This window comes from Oryctolagus cuniculus, chromosome 1 (assembly GCF_964237555.1).
Source record: "Oryctolagus cuniculus chromosome 1, mOryCun1.1, whole genome shotgun sequence".
Taxonomy (NCBI): domain Eukaryota; kingdom Metazoa; phylum Chordata; class Mammalia; order Lagomorpha; family Leporidae; genus Oryctolagus; species Oryctolagus cuniculus.
Window position 1 is genome coordinate 12,221,529 of NC_091432.1, and position 19,900 is coordinate 12,241,428.

The 19,900-nt window shown below is 38.7% G+C and overlaps 1 protein-coding gene and 1 long non-coding RNA gene across 5 annotated transcripts in view; one reads left to right on the forward strand and one right to left on the reverse strand.

The window, feature by feature from the left end:
• The window catches only part of LOC127493038 (uncharacterized), a 76,460-nt gene that overhangs the window by 7,254 nt on the left and 49,306 nt on the right, over positions 1–19,900 (forward strand). The window contains exon 2 of the long non-coding RNA XR_007922964.2: positions 6,637–6,714. This is a non-coding gene — a long non-coding RNA (uncharacterized lncRNA). The remainder of the gene's footprint in view (positions 1–6,636; positions 6,715–19,900) is intronic.
• Positions 4,320–19,337, reverse strand: LOC100357463 (membrane-spanning 4-domains subfamily A member 5). 4 transcript variants are annotated; one of them, XM_008271879.4, is made up of 5 exons: positions 19,071–19,337; positions 15,932–16,060; positions 13,512–13,568; positions 11,777–11,929; positions 4,320–4,547 (listed from the first exon to the last, which is right to left on the reverse strand). In XM_008271879.4, exons 1-5 carry the CDS (start codon positions 19,221–19,223, stop codon positions 4,488–4,490), a joined length of 552 nt encoding a protein of 183 aa, XP_008270101.1. In that variant the 5' UTR covers positions 19,224–19,337; the 3' UTR covers positions 4,320–4,487. The 4 variants fall into 4 exon arrangements, with proteins under 4 accessions (XP_008270101.1, XP_051710494.1, XP_002709234.1 ...); XM_051854534.2 differs by having other exon boundaries at positions 4,320–4,629; positions 15,932–15,957; positions 19,055–19,336; XM_002709188.5 differs by having other exon boundaries at positions 4,320–4,629; positions 19,071–19,335.

Sequence of the window (19,900 nt, forward strand, 5' to 3'; positions counted from 1 at the left end):
CTTGCCCATCACTTTATTGGAGACATGGGAGTATAGTTAAGCAACAAATATTCATTTAATCTAAGGGATTGAAATATGGCGGTTTATTTCCTAATCACCATGAATATAACATTAGGAAAGCAATCTTAATTGAATATGTTTTTCTTATCCCTTTCTCCCTCTGCCTCTCTTTTTCATTAAGGTTAAGGTGGTTTGTGACAACAGGATTTGAACCAGTGAGTAGACATGGGGAGACTGATTTGTGTGTAACATAAAAATGTCATCTCCCCACCAGTGAAGCAGAGAGCTAGATCAGAAGCAGAGCTGCTGGGACTTGAACCCATGCCCATATGAATGCTTCCTCTGAAGCAGTTCATTAGTAGAACACACTACTCTTTGAATAGAGAATGTTTGCCATCAAGAATACTCAAGTAAAAGCCATGCAGTCACCTGTTAGAAATGCCAGAAAGAGAAGGGGAGTAGAAACATAAGGTCCACCATCCATTTAAGATTCTAGTTTGGTCAATTCATATTTGCTAAAATGCTTGAATGATTGGTTGCCGGGATTTTCATTACATAATATCTTAGTTATTTTTGTGCTGCTATAACAGAATACCTGAAGCTGAGTAGCTTATAAGAAGAGAGGTTTATTTCTTACAACTCTGGTAGCTGGGAAATCCAAGATTAAGGGACCTGTATCTGGTGAGGGCCTTTCTGCTGTATCATCCCATGGGGGAAGGCAGAAAGGTGAGAGAGGGTGCTTGTGTGCATGTGTGTGTGAGACACAGTGTGGAGGGGGCTCAGACTCCTATTTTTATCAGAAAGTCTTGTAATAACTAGTTTATTCTTGTGATAATTGCAAAGACCACATTACCTAATTGCCTCTTTTTTAAAAAAAAATGTTTATTTGAAAGGCATAGTTACAGGGAGGCAGAGAGAGAGGGAGAGAGAGAGAGAGAGAGGGGTCTTCCATCCACTGGTTCACTCCCCAGATGGCCTCAATGGCCAGAGATGAGCCTATCTGAGGCCAGGAGCCAGGAGATTCTTCTGGGTCTCCCATGTGGGTGCAGGGGACCAAGGACCTGGGCCATCTTCTACTGCTTTCCCAGGCCATAGCAGAGAGCTGGATCAGAAGTGGAGCAGCTGGGACTTGAACCTGTGCCCATATGGATGCCGACACTTGCAGGTGGCAGCTTTACCTGCTACACACAGCACCAGCCCCTTAATTGCCTCTTAAGGGTCCTATATTTCAACACTGTTGCACTGGGGATTATGTTTCCACCATATGAACTTTGAGGGGCACATCCAAACCATACTACATAGGGTCTGCTTTTGAAGGCTGAGGTTGGAGTCTAAGCTGATAGGGCCTTAGGGGTGTGTATCTTCTAGTGGGCACGAGAGCAGAGTCAGGACTTGGCACTTGTATAGCCTCAGAGACTTGAGTGGGACTTGCATAACTTGGTTTTTCCACCCTTTCCTCTGTTTAAGCCCTGTTTCTCCCCAGTCAGTGCAGGCTGTTTGCTACTCTGGTGTTGGTGGTTAGTGAGATTGCTTAGGTGGCCCTACTTGTAGTTCTTTCTAAATAAACTTGAGTTAGATTAATATGGCTAAGTAAACGTTTGTGTTGTCTTTGCTGACTTGGGATGATTGTCCTTGTAGTGCTTGACTGTGTTGAAATCTTCAGTACATTGGATTTGTCAACAGCACCTTCTGTGCTCCGTCATTCTTCCACCTTCTTTCATGTCTTGGGGATATTTGATTAGGCCTATTGCACACTTAAAATATTTCTCTTTAAATTAAACCTCTTATTTAGTGGCCTTCTGGCTTCCAAAAGACAATCTCTTTCTTAAAATCTACATAAAATTATGCCAACTTTTATTTAGTTATTATTTGCCTGGTATAATTTTTTTTTCCAAATCTGAATTCTTGCAATGTTTGTCTCTCATATGAAAACTACATATTGCATTGTGTTGATTGGTGTCATTTTCTCCCTCAGCCTTTGGCAGCCTCCATGCCACTTGAAATCAAGACTGGCTTTTCTGATTGCTCTGTCCTCTGTAGTGCTATGAGAAATTATTCTGCTTTGGTTCTCTCTCCCCTCAGAGTAATCGTCACCAGATTGGTATATGTTAGGAAGTAAAGTTATGGCATGTTCCCAGCTGCTTAACAGGGTCCTGACACCCAGAATTGTCTGCTGTCAGGGGGTTTTGGTTTCAGAGATGTGGCAAGGAGGTATGAGTGCCCCAGAAGTGAGACTAAACATCCAGTTGCAAATAAAATTTGGTTGCTGGTCAGAAGATCCCAACTAAGAACAAAGTAAATTTGTGTGTTTAAGAGTGATGCATTTTTGAGGTCTTCTTTCTGTTCTGAGGCACCACGTTACATGTTCAAAGGTTAGGAAAGTAATGTTAGCCAAATACCTTTTTCTATGATAAGCACAATCTGTATAAAAATCTTGTAATACATGCAGCATTGATTGTTTGATGATTGTGGAATCTAAGTTCCGGAAATGAGGGAAATGTACCCCAAATCACACAACTAGTAAGTGATAAAATAAGTAATGTTTAGAAAGTAAAACAATCTCATATATATATATATACACGTATATATATATATTTAAAATGTACCATTTACTAAATAGTTTTTAAGTTCCAGGCACTGATAAAAATCACTGCATATATTCAACATTCACAGTAAGTCTGTTAGGTGTATATTATTATTATTATTGCATTTAGTCTCTGGATTTAAAGCCCACAGAAGTTAACGAGTTTGTTAAAATAATTCAGTTTTACACAGCCAAATGACAATTAAATCGAGGTCTGACTTAAAGCCCCTTACCATTATATGTCAGAGATTCCAACCCCCTTAAATATATTGCAAACCTTAACATCACTAAATTGAAACATATTTTTCATCAGAAGCTTATTTCACTGGAAATGAAAAATTAACATTTTTTTCTCCTGCTATCCTTTACCTTCGCACATGTGGCTGTGTGCTTACAGACACAGGCTCCTTGTAGCTTACAGTAGAGGTGAAAACCTGTTTTATGTCTCTGAATAGGCTGGTTTATTGTCTGTTAAACCAGCATCAGGTAATGGGATTTGGAGTTAGGGATCTTGATTCAATTTGATTCTAAGTCAGTCTCCCTTTGTAGTCTCAGAAAAGTTAAGCACTTTGAGCGTCAGTGTTCATGTCTGTGACAAAAAGGCAAACCTACTTTGGAGAGCTGTGTGACAATGAGGTGGTACAGGTAAGATCTCTAATGCTTAGTAGTGGGAGACAATGGAAGATAGCAGCTCTCAAAATGTGGTCTGGGAGTTTCCTGGGGTCCTTGTGACCCTTTAGTGACTTTGTGAGCTCAAAACTTTTCACATTAATATTAAACCCTTACATCTCCTTTATACAAGGTGAAGTGTTGTACCCTGCAGGCTACAGAACATGAGGTACCATGACAGACTGAATGCAAAAGCCCATAGGAGAATCCAGTTGTCTTCCATAAAGCCAGAATAAATTAGTAGCTCAAATATCATTTTGGAATCACCCAGAAGGCCTTAAAAACTACTGAAGCATGCCTCTCATTGCACTCTGATTTAATTGGTATGTGGTGCACTGGGGCTTATAAAATTTCCTCAGATGATTTGAATGTGCAGTAAAATTTAGGAACCAGTGCATTTAGGAGATTTGTGAAAATACAAATCAATGCCATTCTCTACACTAATTATTTTCTTTTGGAAACTATGGTTATTTCAGTAAAGCATTATTTGTGTTATTTGAGTCCCAAATAATGTTTAAAGGTGTGAAAGGATTCTAAGACCAAACCATTTTAAGAAATTTTGGCACAGGGATTAAGATCTCTACCTGTTACTATTACAACCTTGCCATTGCAACCTTTGTGACCTTGACCTTCTCTGTGCTTCTGCTTGCTTATACCTAAGATGAATATAACTCACAATTTACCTGTTGGGATTTTTGTGAGATTAAATGAGTACATGTATACCACTTAGTGTGATGCCGGGAACGTGGTAATAACTCCAATATTTGCCCTCACGTTTTTCACCATTGTTGTGAATCTAGTTGAGCACTCCTTATCTGATGATCTGGCAGCACCAATGTACAATCTGTGGAACAAATCATTCTTCCACCCAGCTCATCTTTCCACACCACATTAGAGGAGGAGCCACAGGCTGTATGTAGTCTCTTAGTGAAAGTCAGCAGGAAATGTTGGAAGCCGCTGACGTTGGGTGACTTGGTCACCCCAGATTCTGGGCTTTAATCTCTGCGCAGAATCAACACCATACTGCTGCTCTTTAAAGAATGCATGACTCACAGAGGCAGTGACATACAGGTGGACTATTCCATTTGGGGACAAGGGAGGTGGTGCCACCAAGGGGCAGGATACGCTTCATCAGCTACAGAGACACTCCCGTTTACTCCAGAGAGTTGCCATTCTCAGGAGTCTGTGTTCCTCTCAGCTTTTCCTCACAGGCAGAATTCCTTTTTAAATATGGTCATAACACATCTTTATTCTCACAGTGCTCTTCAACAACATTCCTCACAAGCATCGTCCTCTGAGTGGAACACCAAAATCGAGAAAGACAGGGAAATGAATAATTCGATAATGGTTAACACCATCAACATAATCAAAATTCCCTGTAACAGAAGAAGGGAAAAAATACAGTCATCGGGTTAGCAAAGTCAAGTCTCCTGCAAGCCTCTCAAGTGTTTCTGATGCTTGGGAATCAAATGAGTGAAGGACTCCTAGCCTAGCCCTGTCTAGCATAGAATATCATGTTATTTTCTTAGAGAAAGCTGTGTAAAATAATATATTTTCTAAATTTATAAGAAACACTTCATAAAGAAATCAAGATATAAAGAAATCCATGTGAAAAGAGTGGTCGGTGATAACAAAGGTGGTGGAAAAAGAGACAAAAACCGAACAAGAAAGAAAAAGAAGGAAAAAATGAAAATTTATAGACCCAGAAAAAGAGGAACAAGCAGGGAAAGGAAAGACATAAAAAGAAACATGGGCAATGAGTACCACCTTGTGTTCTTTATGTCACCTCTGGGACTTTTAAAATGTTTTCTGTTTTTAGCCGGTGCCGCGGCTCAATAGGCTAATCCTCCACCTAGCAGTGCCAGCACACCAGGTTCTAGTCCCAGTCGGGGCGCCGGATTCTGTCCCGGTTGCCCCTCTTCCAGGCCAGCTCTCTGCTGTGGCCCTGGAGTGCAGTGGAGGATGGCCCAAGTGCTTGGGCCCTGCACCCGCATGGGAGACCAGGAGAAGCACCTGGCTCTTGGCTTCGGATCAGCGCGGTGCACCAGCTGCGGCGCGCCGGCCACGGTGGCCATTGGAGGGTGAACCAATGACAAAGGAAGACCTTTCTCTCTGTCTCTCTCTCTCACTGTCCACTCTGCCTGTGGAAAAAAAAAATGTTTTCTGTTTTGTCACCTTGTAGTCAGGAGTCCAGAAGCTGGACACTAACACTATGTCATTAAGGCTTGTAATCTTCTGGGAACTCATTTCCAAAAGATTTATTTATTTTAGTTGAAAGGCCAAGTTATAGGGGTGGGGGAGAGAGAGAGAGAGAGAGAGAAAGAGAGAGAGAGAGAGAGAGATTGAAAATCAAATCCTTCATCCTGTTGGTTCATTCTCCAAATGGCCATGAAGGTCAGTGCTGGGCCAGGCTGAAGCCAGGAGCCCAGAACTCCACCTGGGTCTCTCACATGGGTGGCAGGGGCCCAATGCTTGGGTCATTTTCTGCTGCTTTCCCAGGCACATTAGCAGGGAGCTGGATTGGAAGAGAAGGAGCAGAGACTCAAACTGATGCTCCAATATGGGATGCTGGGGTCACAAGTGGTGGCTTATCCTGCTGTGCCATGATACCAGCCCCTTGGATGTAAATTTTATATTTTATATATTAATTTCAGGGGTCAGTATGGTTAACATTCTGTCTATAGCCATTTTTGTCTACCATGTAACCATAGGTTAAATAAGTACTCGCTTTAGAGTGATATGGTTTTTCATGGCCACATTGATGGTATAGTGTGCCATAATTCATTTATTCTTTAGTAACAGGAACTAATTTATTTCCTCTTCCTTCTCTTTTCTGTGGTTGTTGTTTGTTAGAGCACTGTGGATACTATCATTCTTATACATATACCCTTATATATAGGTGGTTTAATTGCTGTGGAGCTAAAAATCTGGTTTACAGAGCATATGTGTCTTTCATTTAATTCCAGATCTCCTTGCTTTCCAAAATGTATCATTTCACATTTCTACCACTGATAAATACAGATGTAATAGTATCCTTTTCACCATGTCTTTGCCAGTGATAACTTTGATAGCTCTTTAATTTTTACCAGTGTAATGAATGCAATTATAAACCCATTGTTAACTGGCATTTCCCTGCTACGAATGTGTACATTAACAAGTTTGGCTTAGATTTGCTTTTTTTTTTTGTAAATTCCTTTCCTTACTACTTATAAATTATGCTCTTGACTTTTTCTTATCAGTTATATGCACTTTGTGTACAAAAGTATTAAAATTTTGTGTTATCTGCATTAAAGTTATTTTCCAGTTTTTACATAGCAAAATTTATATGTAAAGAAATGTGCTGTATCCTCCTTTTTAAATGTTTGTTTTGTTTTGCTTTCCAGATCAAGATAAAGCACATTTCCACCCCTTCATTATGTTGTTTGTGTTCCCTCCCAGTCAATCCTCCTGCCCCAGATGAGGTAACCACTTTTCTGATTCCTAATACCATTTATTAAATTTTGTATCAAAAGTTGTTTGCTCAATGTGATGAATAGAAAGTCACCCATGTTGTTCCATGTATCTGTAGGGTTTTTTTTCTTTTTTAATTGCTGTGTATTCTATCATTTGAATAATTATCATTTGTTTAACCAATCTGGTGTTGATAGAAATTTGAGTTAGTCCAGATTGTAACTAGGATGAATAGAGCTACTGTGAACATACTTAAATATATTATGAGTCATAAAATGTATATGCTTTACCTTGTTAAAAAACTTCCAAATAGTTTTCCAAGGTGGTTGAACCATTTTACACTCGCTCAGAAAAACTGATTTTCAGTTGCATCATCAGTCATTTTCATTGAAGTCATTCTGATGTGGTGGTGTCCTTTTTTTTTTTTTATTTGACAGGTAGAGATATAGATAGAGACAGAGAGACAGAGAGAAAGGTCTTCTTTCCGCTGGTTCACTCCCCTAATGGCCGATCCGAAGTCAGAAGCCAGGTGCTTCCTCCTGGTCTCCCATGTGGGTGCAGGGTCCCAAGCACCTGAGCCATCCTCCACTGCCTTTCCGGGCCACAACAGATAGCTGGACTGGAAGAGGAGCAACCAGGACTAGAACCCGGGACCCATATGGGATGTCGGCTGTGCAGGTGGAGGATCAACCAAGTGAGCCATGGCACCACAGTGGTGTCTTATATTGATTTTATTTGCATTTCCTTGATGACTATTAATACTGAGCACATTTTTACATGCTTACTGAATGCTATTGACACTATTTGTTGAACCCCTAACATCAGATTTCAAAAATTTCAGTTCTAAAATTCATTTTGATTCTTTCTCATTAATATCAGTATTTTGGCAATATTATCCAATTTGCCCCCCCCCCTTTTTTGACAGACAGAGTTAGAGAGAAGACAGAGAGAAAGGTCTTCCTTCCGTTGGTTTATCCCCTAAATGGCCGCTACGGCCTGAGCTACGCAGATCCAAAGCCAGGAGCCAGGTGCTTCCTCCTGGTCTCCCATTTGGGTGCAGGGCCCAAGCACTTGGGCCATCCTCCACTGCCTTCCCGCGCCACAGCAGAGAGCTGGACAGAAAGAGGAGCAACCAGGACAGAATCTGGCATCCCAACTGGGACTAGAACCTGGTGTGCCGGCACCTCAGGTGGAGGATTAGCCTAGTGAGCCACCGCCAGCCCCCCTTTCTTGAACATAATAGCCATGGCTGTTTTTAAGTTTATGTCTGATAACTCTGCCATATGTATTCCATTTCTCTAATTTTTATTTGTACTTTACACTTTCAGTACTGTTTTCTGGCATGGCTGGTATTATTTTTAATCAAACCTTGTGTGTGAAAATGGTAGACATTCTAAATGATGCTCTTTTTCTCTAGAAATTATTTTTCTTCCATCTAATAGTTAAGTTAGGGAAAGTTTATGTTGATCAACATAATTCAGGGATGAATTTCAATTTTAAAAGGCTAGTTTATGGCCGGCACTGCGGCTCACTAGGCTAATCCTCCGCCTTGCGGCGCCGGCACACCGGGTTCTAGTCCCGGTCGGGGCGCCGGATTCTGTCCCGGTTGCCCCTCTTCCAGGCCAGCTCTCTGCTGTGGCCCTGGAGTGCAGTGAAGGATGGCCCAAGTGCTTGGGCCCTGCACCCCATGGGAGACCAGGATAAGTACCTGGTTCCTGCCATCGGATCAGCGCAGTGCGCCGGCCGCAGCGGCCATTGGAGGGTGAACCAACGGCAAAAGGAAGACCTTTCTCTCTCTCTCTCTCACTGTCCACTCTGCCTGTCAAAAAAAAAAAAAAAAAAGGCTAGTTTATTTCCTTTTCCTCTAATTCTAGAGTATATTGTCCCTTCACAAATGAAACTCGGAAGTATATAGCTTAACATATGACCATGTAAGGGGTTTGAAATTATTTCATGGTTGTGTATGGTTTTATTGCATAGCGCATACACTGTAGGACTTCATTCTTTGGTTTTAATCTGTGTTTTATTTTCAATGCCTGCTTATTTTTTTCTTAGTATGCACTACAGAAATGTATATTCTGTTGTTTTGGGGTATAGTAGACTAAATATATCTGCTATATATAGATTCTTGTTCTTGAAAGTGCTATAAGCATTAAAACATACTTAAATTACCAATATCTAAAGTTTATGAAACATAGCAAATATAAAAAATACAGTTTTCTTCCATCTGCCCTTATATATGAATGTTTTCTGCTATTTTGCATGTTTATCTTTAAAATCCATATGTATATTCAAGTGATATTCATTTGTATTTGCTTACATTTTTATCATAGTCTTTGTTCTTAGTTTCTTCTTCCATTTTGTGTTGTAATCATCCTTCTGTTCAGAGTTTATCCTTTCTTATACCTTTTATGCTGAAGGGGGCCTTCAGGACGCAAACTCAGTTTTTGTATCTCTGAAATTCTTCATTTCTCCTTCTTCCGTGTGGGACATTTTAATGGACAACGATAGATCATTTGTTGGCAGTAACTTGCCAGCACATGGAAATATCCAGTTGTCTTCTTACTATTGCTGCTTTGGAGAAGTTATCTCTCAGTGTAGTAACTTTTCCTTTTGCCTTTTTGTACCTTTTTTGGTATCATTTTTTAAAAGTTTAATTCTTTTGGTTTTAGGTAAGATGGCCAAGAATTGAGGAATGAAACAGAAACCATGACTTGAAAAGCTACTCTGTTTTCTCCAACTTTGACTGCCTTGTTCCAATTTATGTTAGACCTTTTCACTGTCTGTTTAATACCTCTGTCCTTTTTTTTTTTGTATTTCCTATCTCCGTGAAATATGATTTAATTCTTTTTTCTTTAAGGTAAACTTTATTGAGATATGTTTAAATAAAAAGATACATATAACTGAATAAATATGGTGATGGAAAAAATTTATGAGAAAACAGTGAGATTTCTTTTGTAGAGCTGAAAATACCTCATGTTAAAAACCTTACTTCTTTTGTGGTAACTTTTATTTGCTCTTCATTATTTACCTCACCCTCTCCTTTATTATTTTATAACATTTTTGACTAACATATAATACTTGTACATTTTAGGGAGTGCAACACAATATTTTTTTTTAAAGTTTATTTATTTGAAAGTCAGAGTTACAGACAGGCAGAGGCAGATAACGAGAATGAGAGAGAGACAGAGAGAGAGAGAATCAGTATTCCATACACTGGTTCACTCCCCAAATGGCTGCAACAGCCAGAGCTGAGCCGATCCGAAGCCAGGAGCCAGGAGCTTCTTCTGAGTCTCCCACATGGGTGCAGGAGCCCAAGGACTTGGGCCATCTTCCACTGTTTTCCCAGGCCATAGAAGAGAGCTGTATTGGAAGTGGAGTTGCTAGGACTCAAGTCAGCACCCATATGGGATTCCGGCTCTGCAGACAGCAGCTTTACCCAGCGGCAGCCCCTCAACATAGTATTTCAACACAAATATATACCATAAAATGATCAAACCAGGCAACTTGCTTTTCCATTTCCTTACTTTCATGTTTAGAACCTTTTGTGTTTGGACTCAGCTCTTCTCTTCTAGTTGTTTCTATATCATATAATAAATTATTATGAACTTTAGTCATCCCCACTATGCAATGGAACACAGGCTTTGTTACTTCTATCTGTTGAGGGTGAGATAGGACGAATTTGTCAGCGGACTTGGTTTGTGGCTAAAATTTCTCAAATACTTTTACTTTATTCACTTTGTTCAGAAATTCTTTTTTGTTGTTATTGGGCAGGTACTTTGTGTGGCTCTTTGTTCTTACATGAGGAGTGTAGTAGTATCAGCAGTCTAGGTCATTTGTAGAAGGTATCTTCTAAGTCTCCAGTCTTGAGTAGACACTGAGCTTTGACTTCTTTTTCTTTCATTTCACATGGATCAGATTCCAAATGGGAAACATTGCCAAAATTGCTTTAAAGTATAAGTCACTTTCTCACTCTTCAGCATTTCATTTATAAATTTGAGATAATTGGCTTTCATCTAAAAAATAATGTAGTATTTCTAGTATTCTCTTTAAAGAGATCTTTTTTAAATTTATTTTTATTTATTTGAAAGACAGTGTTACAGAGAGAGATAAAGAGAGAGAAGGTCTTTTATCTGCTGGCTCATTCCTGAAATGGCCACAATGGCTGGAGCTGAGTTGATCCAAAGCCAGGAGCCAGAAGCTTCCTCCGGGTCTACCACATGGGTTCAGGGTTCCAGGGACTTGGGTCATCCTATGCCCCCTTCACAGGCACATTAGCAAAGTGGAGCAGCTGAAACCTGAAATGGCACCCATATGGGTTGCCTATGCTGCCGTGTTGGGCTTTAACCCACTGCACCACAGTGCCAGCCTCTGTTTTTTTTTTTTTTTTTAATGTAGCATTTTTGCTTTAGAGAAAGGTTGATTCAGATATTCCACTTCACCATTACTAAGATGAGACTCCCTAGTTTCTCTTTTCCACCTTTACTTTCTGTGGTCCTAGCACATTAAAATACTAGTGTTTCTTAGAATCTGCCATATGAAATATATTACTTAATATATTACTTCCATTAGGATCCCCCTTTTCCTTAGGTACTTTTTAGTTTTCTCAGGAACTTTTGATACGTCTTCTCTTTCTTATTCTGTGTGGCAATGTATTTTTTACATTCCTTTATCTTAATTTTAATAAGCAAACATAAATGTTTGTTTTAAGCCCACTATACTTTTTCATAAGTCCAGTCTAAATAACAAGACCAAATAAAAAACCATAAGAACATTCCATTTGAGATTCTAATGTACCTCTAGGATTATGAACCACAACACACTGTTATATTTATCACCTTATATTTATAATCATCTGTGTACATATTTTGTGTCTTATGTGAATTCCTCAAGGTGGGTATTACAATGTGCTTTTTTATTTTATAATGCTTGGTTTAACATTTATCAAGTGTTATGGGTTTCATGTGTTGGTGAAATAAAAAAAAATGTATGCCCAAAACATTATCTTGATGGTACTTATAAATCTTTCTGAATAAACCATTTACTCCTCAATCAAAAAATGCAAATACTTACAGTGAATATCACAGTAATAGCATCACACTCATCACTTTCTTGAGAATAACCACAAATGTAGTTTTGGTCTAGAAGGAAACCAAATATGAGGAGAATGATTCCAGCTATTGCTCCCAGAACACTAAGAGAATTCATTATTTGGCTTGCTTTCATCTGAAATAGAATAAGAACATAACACAGTGACTCACCATAGACAAAGTGATGGACTGGGGAGCCCAGAGAGCAGGCTTAGGAGCCTTAAAGTGCCACAGACCAGCTGTGTGAATGTGTGCAAATCTCATTTCTTTGGACTTCAGGACCTTTTCTACAGAATAAGGGGATCCAGTGAACTTGTAACAACTTTTTGCATCCCATTCTGTGCCTAAGTTACATCCCACCCAGTTGGGGATAGGAGAGCACACAGAACAAAAGAGGTATAGGATGTGTTGCATTGCATTTTGATGCTCTAATGAAAGTCATGGCTTATCTATGGTTTTGTTTTAAGAACTGTTGTGTTTAACAGTTAAGTTTCTTTGCCATTGTTATTTCTTCCTATAACTACAAACTTACAGGAGATTTTTTTTGCCAAAAATAATTTATTGACTTATTAATTTACTTTAATTCTTTGCGTTAATAAAATATTTTGCTTATAATTTATCTACAAGTTATAATTTTACACTCATTAATAGTTTAACCCTTTTAAAAATTATTGGTTTGTTTAATTCAGAGAGAAAGAGAGAGAAAGAGAATGCTCCCATTTGCTGGTTCACTCTACAAATGCCTGTAACAGCTGGAAGTCAGGAGCCAGAAATGCAATCCAGGTCTCTGATGTGACTACCTGTACAATTACTTCAGCTATCACTGCTGCCTCCCAGGGTCTACACTGGTAGGAAGCTGGAGTCAGGAGCCGAAACCAGGTAACAAACCCAGGTACTCTGATGTGGGATATGGATATCTTAACCACTAAGCTAAACCTAGTCAACATAACAGTGTATTCTTTATTTCCTAGTATATTCTTTATTTCCAAATTTGGCATAGGATTTAATTAAGTTGTCTATAGTGTGTCTTTCATATGAGGCAAACAAACTAGTGCCTGTCAAAATGTCCATAATGCAATAGGTATCACAAATACTTTCAGAAAGAATGAATTAATGTGATACTTGGAATATTGATGCCTATTCTATCATTAATTGACTGGCACAACTGGATAAGTCATTGAATTACTCTATACCTCAGTGTCTTCATACATAAAATAAGAAATCAACTGGATAGCCTAGAAAATGCTCTTTTGGCACTAATTTATGATTCTATGAAGGCAGGAAGCCATTGATTAGTATCATTAGCAGTTTATGGAATTATTAGTGGCCTAATAACTTTCTAAATTAACTTTCAAGGCTAGAATAAATTATTTTGAAGTTATACTTTTTTCCAACTTTTATTTAATAAGTATAAATTTCTAAAGTACAACTTTCAAATTATAGCGGCTTTCCCCCCCATAACCTACTTCCCACCCGCAACTATCCCATCTTCCACTCCCTCTCTCATCCCATTCTTTATCAAGATTAATTTTCAATTATCTTTATATACAGAAGATCAACTTCGTATATACTAAGTAAAGATTTCAACAGTTTACACCCAACACAGATACACAAAGTATACAGTACTGTTTAAGTAGTAGTTTTACCGTTAATTCACATAGTACAACACATTAAGGACAGAGATCCTACATTATTAATGAGATAGAAATATAACTCACCAGAGTTTTTGTCATTTTTCTCTTCAATGTAATTAGAAAAGCTCCAGAATTAATGAACTGTTGAAAAGAATAAATATCTTAGTGATGAACATCTGTAGCTAAAGTTAAGGAGTTTTGACAGAATAGACCTCTGCACATTTCCTTTCTATGTTCTTGAGATCACAATCCTCAAGGCAGTGAAAAGGGTAAGCTGCCTTGTATGACTGTTCACAGTGAACTGTAAACTAAACGTTGGATTAGAAGTCAATTATTTAGCTGAAATAATTTGTGTGAACATGAGAAGTTTTAAAACTTCCCTGGGTTTTAGTTCTGTCATCCATCTTCCTATGTAGCCATTGTTGACTCAGCCTTGATAGCATCAGACATTCATCAAATCAGTTTATAGCCAATAAGATCGATTCTGTCTTATTGCATCTAATGGGTTTGATTGGACAAGGACATAAAGCGGTGATGCAACTCATATGCTAGTAATTCTGAAAAACAGTCGCAAGAATTTCCATGGACAGAAATTGATCACTGGGACTAGTGAGATGGCATTGGTACATGCCACTTTGATGGGATTGAATTGGAATCCCCTGGTATGATCAAAATGATAGGACTAAGAACCAAAGGGATCATGTAAACAAGAATAGTGTCTGCAAATACTAGCTGATAGAATAAAAAAGGGAGAGAACGATCCACCATGGGAAGTGAGATACACAGCAGACTCATAGAATGGCAGATGTCCTAAACAGCACTCTGGCCTCAGAATCAGCCCTTAAGGCATGCGGATCCGGCTGAAAAGCCCATGAGAGTATTTCAGGCATGGAAAGCCAAGACACTCTGGGGCAAAAAAAAAAAAAAAACCTAAATGAAAGATCTCCACAAGTGAGATCCCAGTGGAAAGAATGGGTCATCAAAGAAGGAGGTACCTTTCTCTGAAGGGAGGAGAGAACTTCCACTTTGACCATGGCCTTGTCTAAATATGATCAGAGTTGGTGAACTCATGGGGCTTCCATAGCCTTGGCAGCTCATTACAAGAGCCTAGGGTGATTACTGATGCCATAAACAAGAGTGTCAATTTGTTAAGTCAACAACAGGAGTCACTGTGCACTTACTCCTCATGTAGGATCTCTGTCCTTAGTGAGCTGTACATTGTGATTTAATGCTATAACTAGTACTCAAACAGTATTTTTCACTTTATGTTTCTGTGTGGGAGCAAACTGTTGAAAGCTTTACTTAATGTATGCTAAACTGATCTTCTGCATATAAAGAGAATCGAAAATGAATCCTGATGTGAATGGAAGGGGAGAGGGAGTGGGAAAGGGGAGGGTTGCGGGTGGGAGGGACGTTATGGGGGGAAGCCATTGTAATCCATAAGCCGTACTTTGGAAATTATATTCATTAAATAAAAGTTAAAAAAAAGAATTTCCATGGAGATAAGTCAAATGCAGAGCATTTTATCTAATGGAAACTTCAAATATGATGATAATAACCCACGTTTAAATTTGGTAATATTTTGGTAGCTCATCAGTTCAACCCTTATTCTTTGTGCTGAATCAGTATCGTTCACAGAATAAGAAGACTCTTTGCCATATGTCCATCCTTGCTCTTGCTTCTCCCTTGGTGGGCTGCAAGGTATCCCCAGCCTTTACACCCAAGCATTCCTTATCCCATTCTTTTGTGTGTGTCCTCACTTGACTCGTCACTCATCCTTTAAAACTCGGTCAAACTGGAAATATTTCTGGGGTATCCTCCCTAATTAGGTGCTTTTCCTGTAGAGGCAGCCCCTCTGCCTATCGTTACTCATCATACACTGTGGAAAATATCTGACTTCCCACTTACAGGGGAAGGACAAAGGACTGACCTTTTCTTTCCATTCTGTCCATGCCCTCAGCCTGTCCATTCTCTGGCACTGAGTTGGGTGCTAAATTAATGATTATTGAATGTTTCTAAATGTGCTACATTAAATGCCTCTGTGCAAAAAAGGCATATCTGAGAAGTGACTTCCCAACTTCTTTAAAGAATAAAGTGCATTTTCATCTTTGCTTGCTTTCTGAGCATGCATAACAATCATTTATCACACTGCCTTTGCATGTTTTCTTTCTTGCTAGATGGAGAGCCCTTTGAAGGAAGGGATTATGTACTAACCTTTGGATTCTCATTACTTTTCTTTCTATATGTGGCTTATAATGAATAATAAGTAATTCTGAATGGATGAACAGAGAAATGAGCAACTTCAAGACATAAAAGAAAATTCCCAAAGAAACTTCAAGACCCAGTGATGGTATATTACTAACTCTGATGAATTAATGGGGAAATGATTTCAATAAAGGTAATGTTTGGGCACCCCCTCCCTCTTTTCAAAGCTTCTCCTATAGCCAAATCTGGTTTATTTTGTAACTAAGAATTCCCAAACATCCTTGGTTGATTATACTCACCAAAACAGAGCCCCAGAATGGATATCCTGAAATAAATATAAAGGGGAACCTTGGGTATGGTTGTACCAAAGTGAAAAGGAAAATCATTCCAAAAGAAAAGTTCATAATCCCAAGCAGGATCTGGAGAGTCTGTAAATAAAAGAAGTCACAGTGAGGGAAAAGCAAAGTGGTGGGTTCTCTTCCATGTAGAATATCTTCTTTCGGGAAAAATGCGGTTACTTTTTTTTTGTAAGTTAGGGAAGGACAGTAGAATTCCACTGGCAGTGCTCCTGGGCCTTTTATTAATCCCTGCATCTGATATTTAGTGGTTTGTGAAATGATCTAAATTATTGTGAACATCTGAGAAGCACTGAATTCTAAATCACCATATAGGCTTGGACTCAAACAGAAGTAGACGATCAGAAAGTACTTGGGCCATCTTCCACTGCCTTCCCAGGACATTAGCAGATCAGAAATCAAGCATCTGGCACTCAAACCAGCACCCATATGGGATGTTGGCATGTAGTCTGTACCTTGACCCCCTATGCCACAACAGCAGCCCCTCAAGTATATCTTTTAAAATACACATAAACGCACAGACACACATATAAAATAAATATTTAGAAACTAAGAAAACAACCAGAAATATGAACAGGAAAACCAGAAACCCAGTTGCCAAGAATGAAACTTCTATATTCCATTCTTACAAATGTTATAAAGTGAGATAATTAATTACCAATCCACATAATTATTAGAACAAGCAAACAAGCTGTAGGAAATACACACCAAGTCCCGAGGCCTCAAACCTAAACTGCTGAACCACAGTTTTGAGAGAGTTGGAAGCTAGAAATGTGTATTCTTTAAAACTCTTTTCTGAATGAATTTCTTTTACCACAAGATTTGATTAGCAGGGAGAAAGACAAATAAGCCAAAGATATGGGAGTGCTCTGGGTCCAGGAATGTGATAATGCTTCAGTAGGCTTGGAGGACTGGCAGTGAACAAGCAAACAGAGCATCTCTTTCTCTCCTGCCCCCTCTCTCTGTGAACTCCACCTTTAAAATAAATAAATACATCTTTAAAAATAAGACAAAATTTATTTGAAGATCAGAGTGAGAAAGATCTTTCATCCACTGTTTCATTCCCCAAATGGCTACAGAATGGAAAGGGCTGGACCAGGCTGAAGCCAGGAGCCTGGAGCTTCATCCGGGTCTCCATATGACTGGCAGGACCCAAACACCTGAACCATCTTCCAGTGCTTTTTCCAGACAATTAGGAGGGAGCTGGGTTGGGAGTAGAGCAGCTGGGACTTAAAATGGTGCCCATATGGGATGCTGGCATTGCAGGTGGCCACTTTACCCACTACAGTATAATGCTGGCCTCATTGTGTGTGTGTGTGTGTGTTTCTTTTTAACATGTTAAGATACACAACATAGAATTTTCCATACTTACCATTTTGTCCAAATTAATGAATATTATATTTTGGAGTAGTTGTAGATTCACAGCAAAATAGAGGATAAAGCACAGAAAGTTACCCTGCAGCTTACTCCACTCAGCCATTCCTGCTATGAGCAACATCTCATGTCAGTGGAGTATTTTTGTTACAGTTGATGACACATAGTCAACCAAAGCATACAGTTTACATTAGGCTTAGTTCATTGTACTGCACATTGTCTGAGTTTTGACATGGATCTACTACAATAGTGTCAGTGTCACACTTTTCCTGGCCCTAAAATCCCCTGTGCTCTGCCTGTTCATTACTACCTGCCTCCTGCAGATTCCTTGGTAGTCACTGACCTTTTTAATGTCTCCATACTTTTATCTTTTCAAGAACGCCATATAGCTGGAATCATGCAGTATGTAGCATTTTAAAGTTGACCTTTTTTCGTGCAGCAGCGTGTGTTTAAGGCTCCTCTGTATCTCTTAGTGGCTGGATGGTGCACTTCTTTAAGCACTGAATAATACTCAGTTGTGTGATTTACCGTGGTTTATCTTTCCCATCCTAATTGTTTCTTATTTCCTATATTTTCGATCCTCTCACATCTTTTCATCCCAGATTGATTTCTCCTAGCTTTCCTTTCTCATTTCCAACCTCTACTATTCCATGCATTTATGAATGATGCTTTCTCCATTGGGAATATTCTGCTCCCCTCCTTGCTTTTTGTTTTCACTGGCTGAAATCACATCACTTCTTCAGAGCCCAGATTCAATGCCAAATATTTGGTGAAGTTGTCTCATCTCTTGGCTGAAAGTAACTTTCTCTCTCTCTCTTTCTGGATCCTCCCATCACTACCACCATTTATGGCTCTTACTAGATGCTCCACCGAAATGTATTTTTTAATGTTTTCATTTTATTATTACTTCAAATTTATATATTTCTCCTCCTCAATGAAAGAAACTATATTGTGTTTATTTATGCATCCCCTATGGTGTCCAACACAGTTCTTTGCACAAAATTCAATAACTATTTGTTAAAATAACTTGAGCTCTTTAGCAGAGGTTAAGATTCTCTTAAATAAGAATAGATGCTCAAGCAGTATGGGTGTATAGCCCTCTTCTGTATGTTGGTGAGCTATGTTTTCTCTACTTTTATTTCTGAAAAAGACTAATTTCTTTGAGTTTTCAATTCTGGACGCTGAGGATTGAAAGGGAAGATGTTTTAGAAGATAAGGGCCACATTACAACCTCCCCTTATTATCTTGGTTACAATTTGGTAAATAAAAGTAAATTGCTGCTTATGGAGTAAATAGGTGGATGGATAAAGAGCAGAATGCTTATGGTATTAAGAGGACATTCTGCAAAAGCCCCATATATAAAAATATACATATTTGTCATGTCATCAAATTGTGAATTCTGGTTTTTGATTGGGCAACTATAAAATTGTAGTATATAATAACCCAGGATATAGAATCTAGACTGTTGCCTTCTGCTTGATTTTCAGTTTCCTTTCTTTGAAAGAAAAATATCACAGATACTTAGGAGACTGATTTAAAGAGCCCAGAAACCTTTGCTTGTTCTTAATTAGTATAGAAATATAATCCATACTTCCTGAGTTGAGTGAGGATAAGTCAGAATTGACTCCTACCTTAAAACATGTGTCATCAGATATCTTTTCCTATCCTTTTCCCACCCTTAATAGAACTTACTTGGAATAATTCTTACCCCTGAGATTTTCATTCTTCCAACAAGTAATTTCTCCAAGGGGCTTTGAGACTCATAGGATGTAGCTGTAATGACTGTTGATTGATAATCCGGAACAGTGATCTCTGGAGGAAATATCAAAAATACAGGACTATGTGCATCTCTTGAGTTCATGATGGTATAGTTGATATTTTGAACTGGAGGAAAATGACTTGTCTGGTTCTTCAGTCTAGATCATGTTCTTTTACTGTCCAGAGGCTGTCTGGAACACTGGCATTTTTTTGTGCTTTATCTTAGAATTACAGAACCATAGAGTCACAGAGTCATAGAATCCCAGGAGTGATCAAGATCCCTAGAAGGTTAATAAGTAAAAGGACCAGAGCTGGGGATCTAAGGACCTGACTACTGGTCTGGAACATACTGTAATATTGGTCTCTAGTCACTTTTCAGTTAGAAATTTTCCCTTAAAATTTTTTTCTCTGAAATTGGTCTAGTTTCATTCAATTTCTGTGACTCTGGAATCTAACTGGCAGTCATCCTCATGCACACCTTTTGATGTTGGGTTAGTGCTCCCTGAAACAAGCATTCTCTATTTCAATGTACTTTACAGTATCCCTTTTTTTCTCTCTTTTACTCAGTGACTAGAACGGCATCTCATAACTATCTGACGTATTCAAAAAAGATCACTTTAATTTGTTATTATGCTTTAATTCATGCAAGCTAGTTATGTTGATACAGTGAAAAATCAATCTTTTGGAGCGTAACAACCTAGAATCAATTCCAAACCTTTTAATTTACTAGTTATAAGATCTATGTGAAATTATCTATTAACTTACATATTTATATGACTT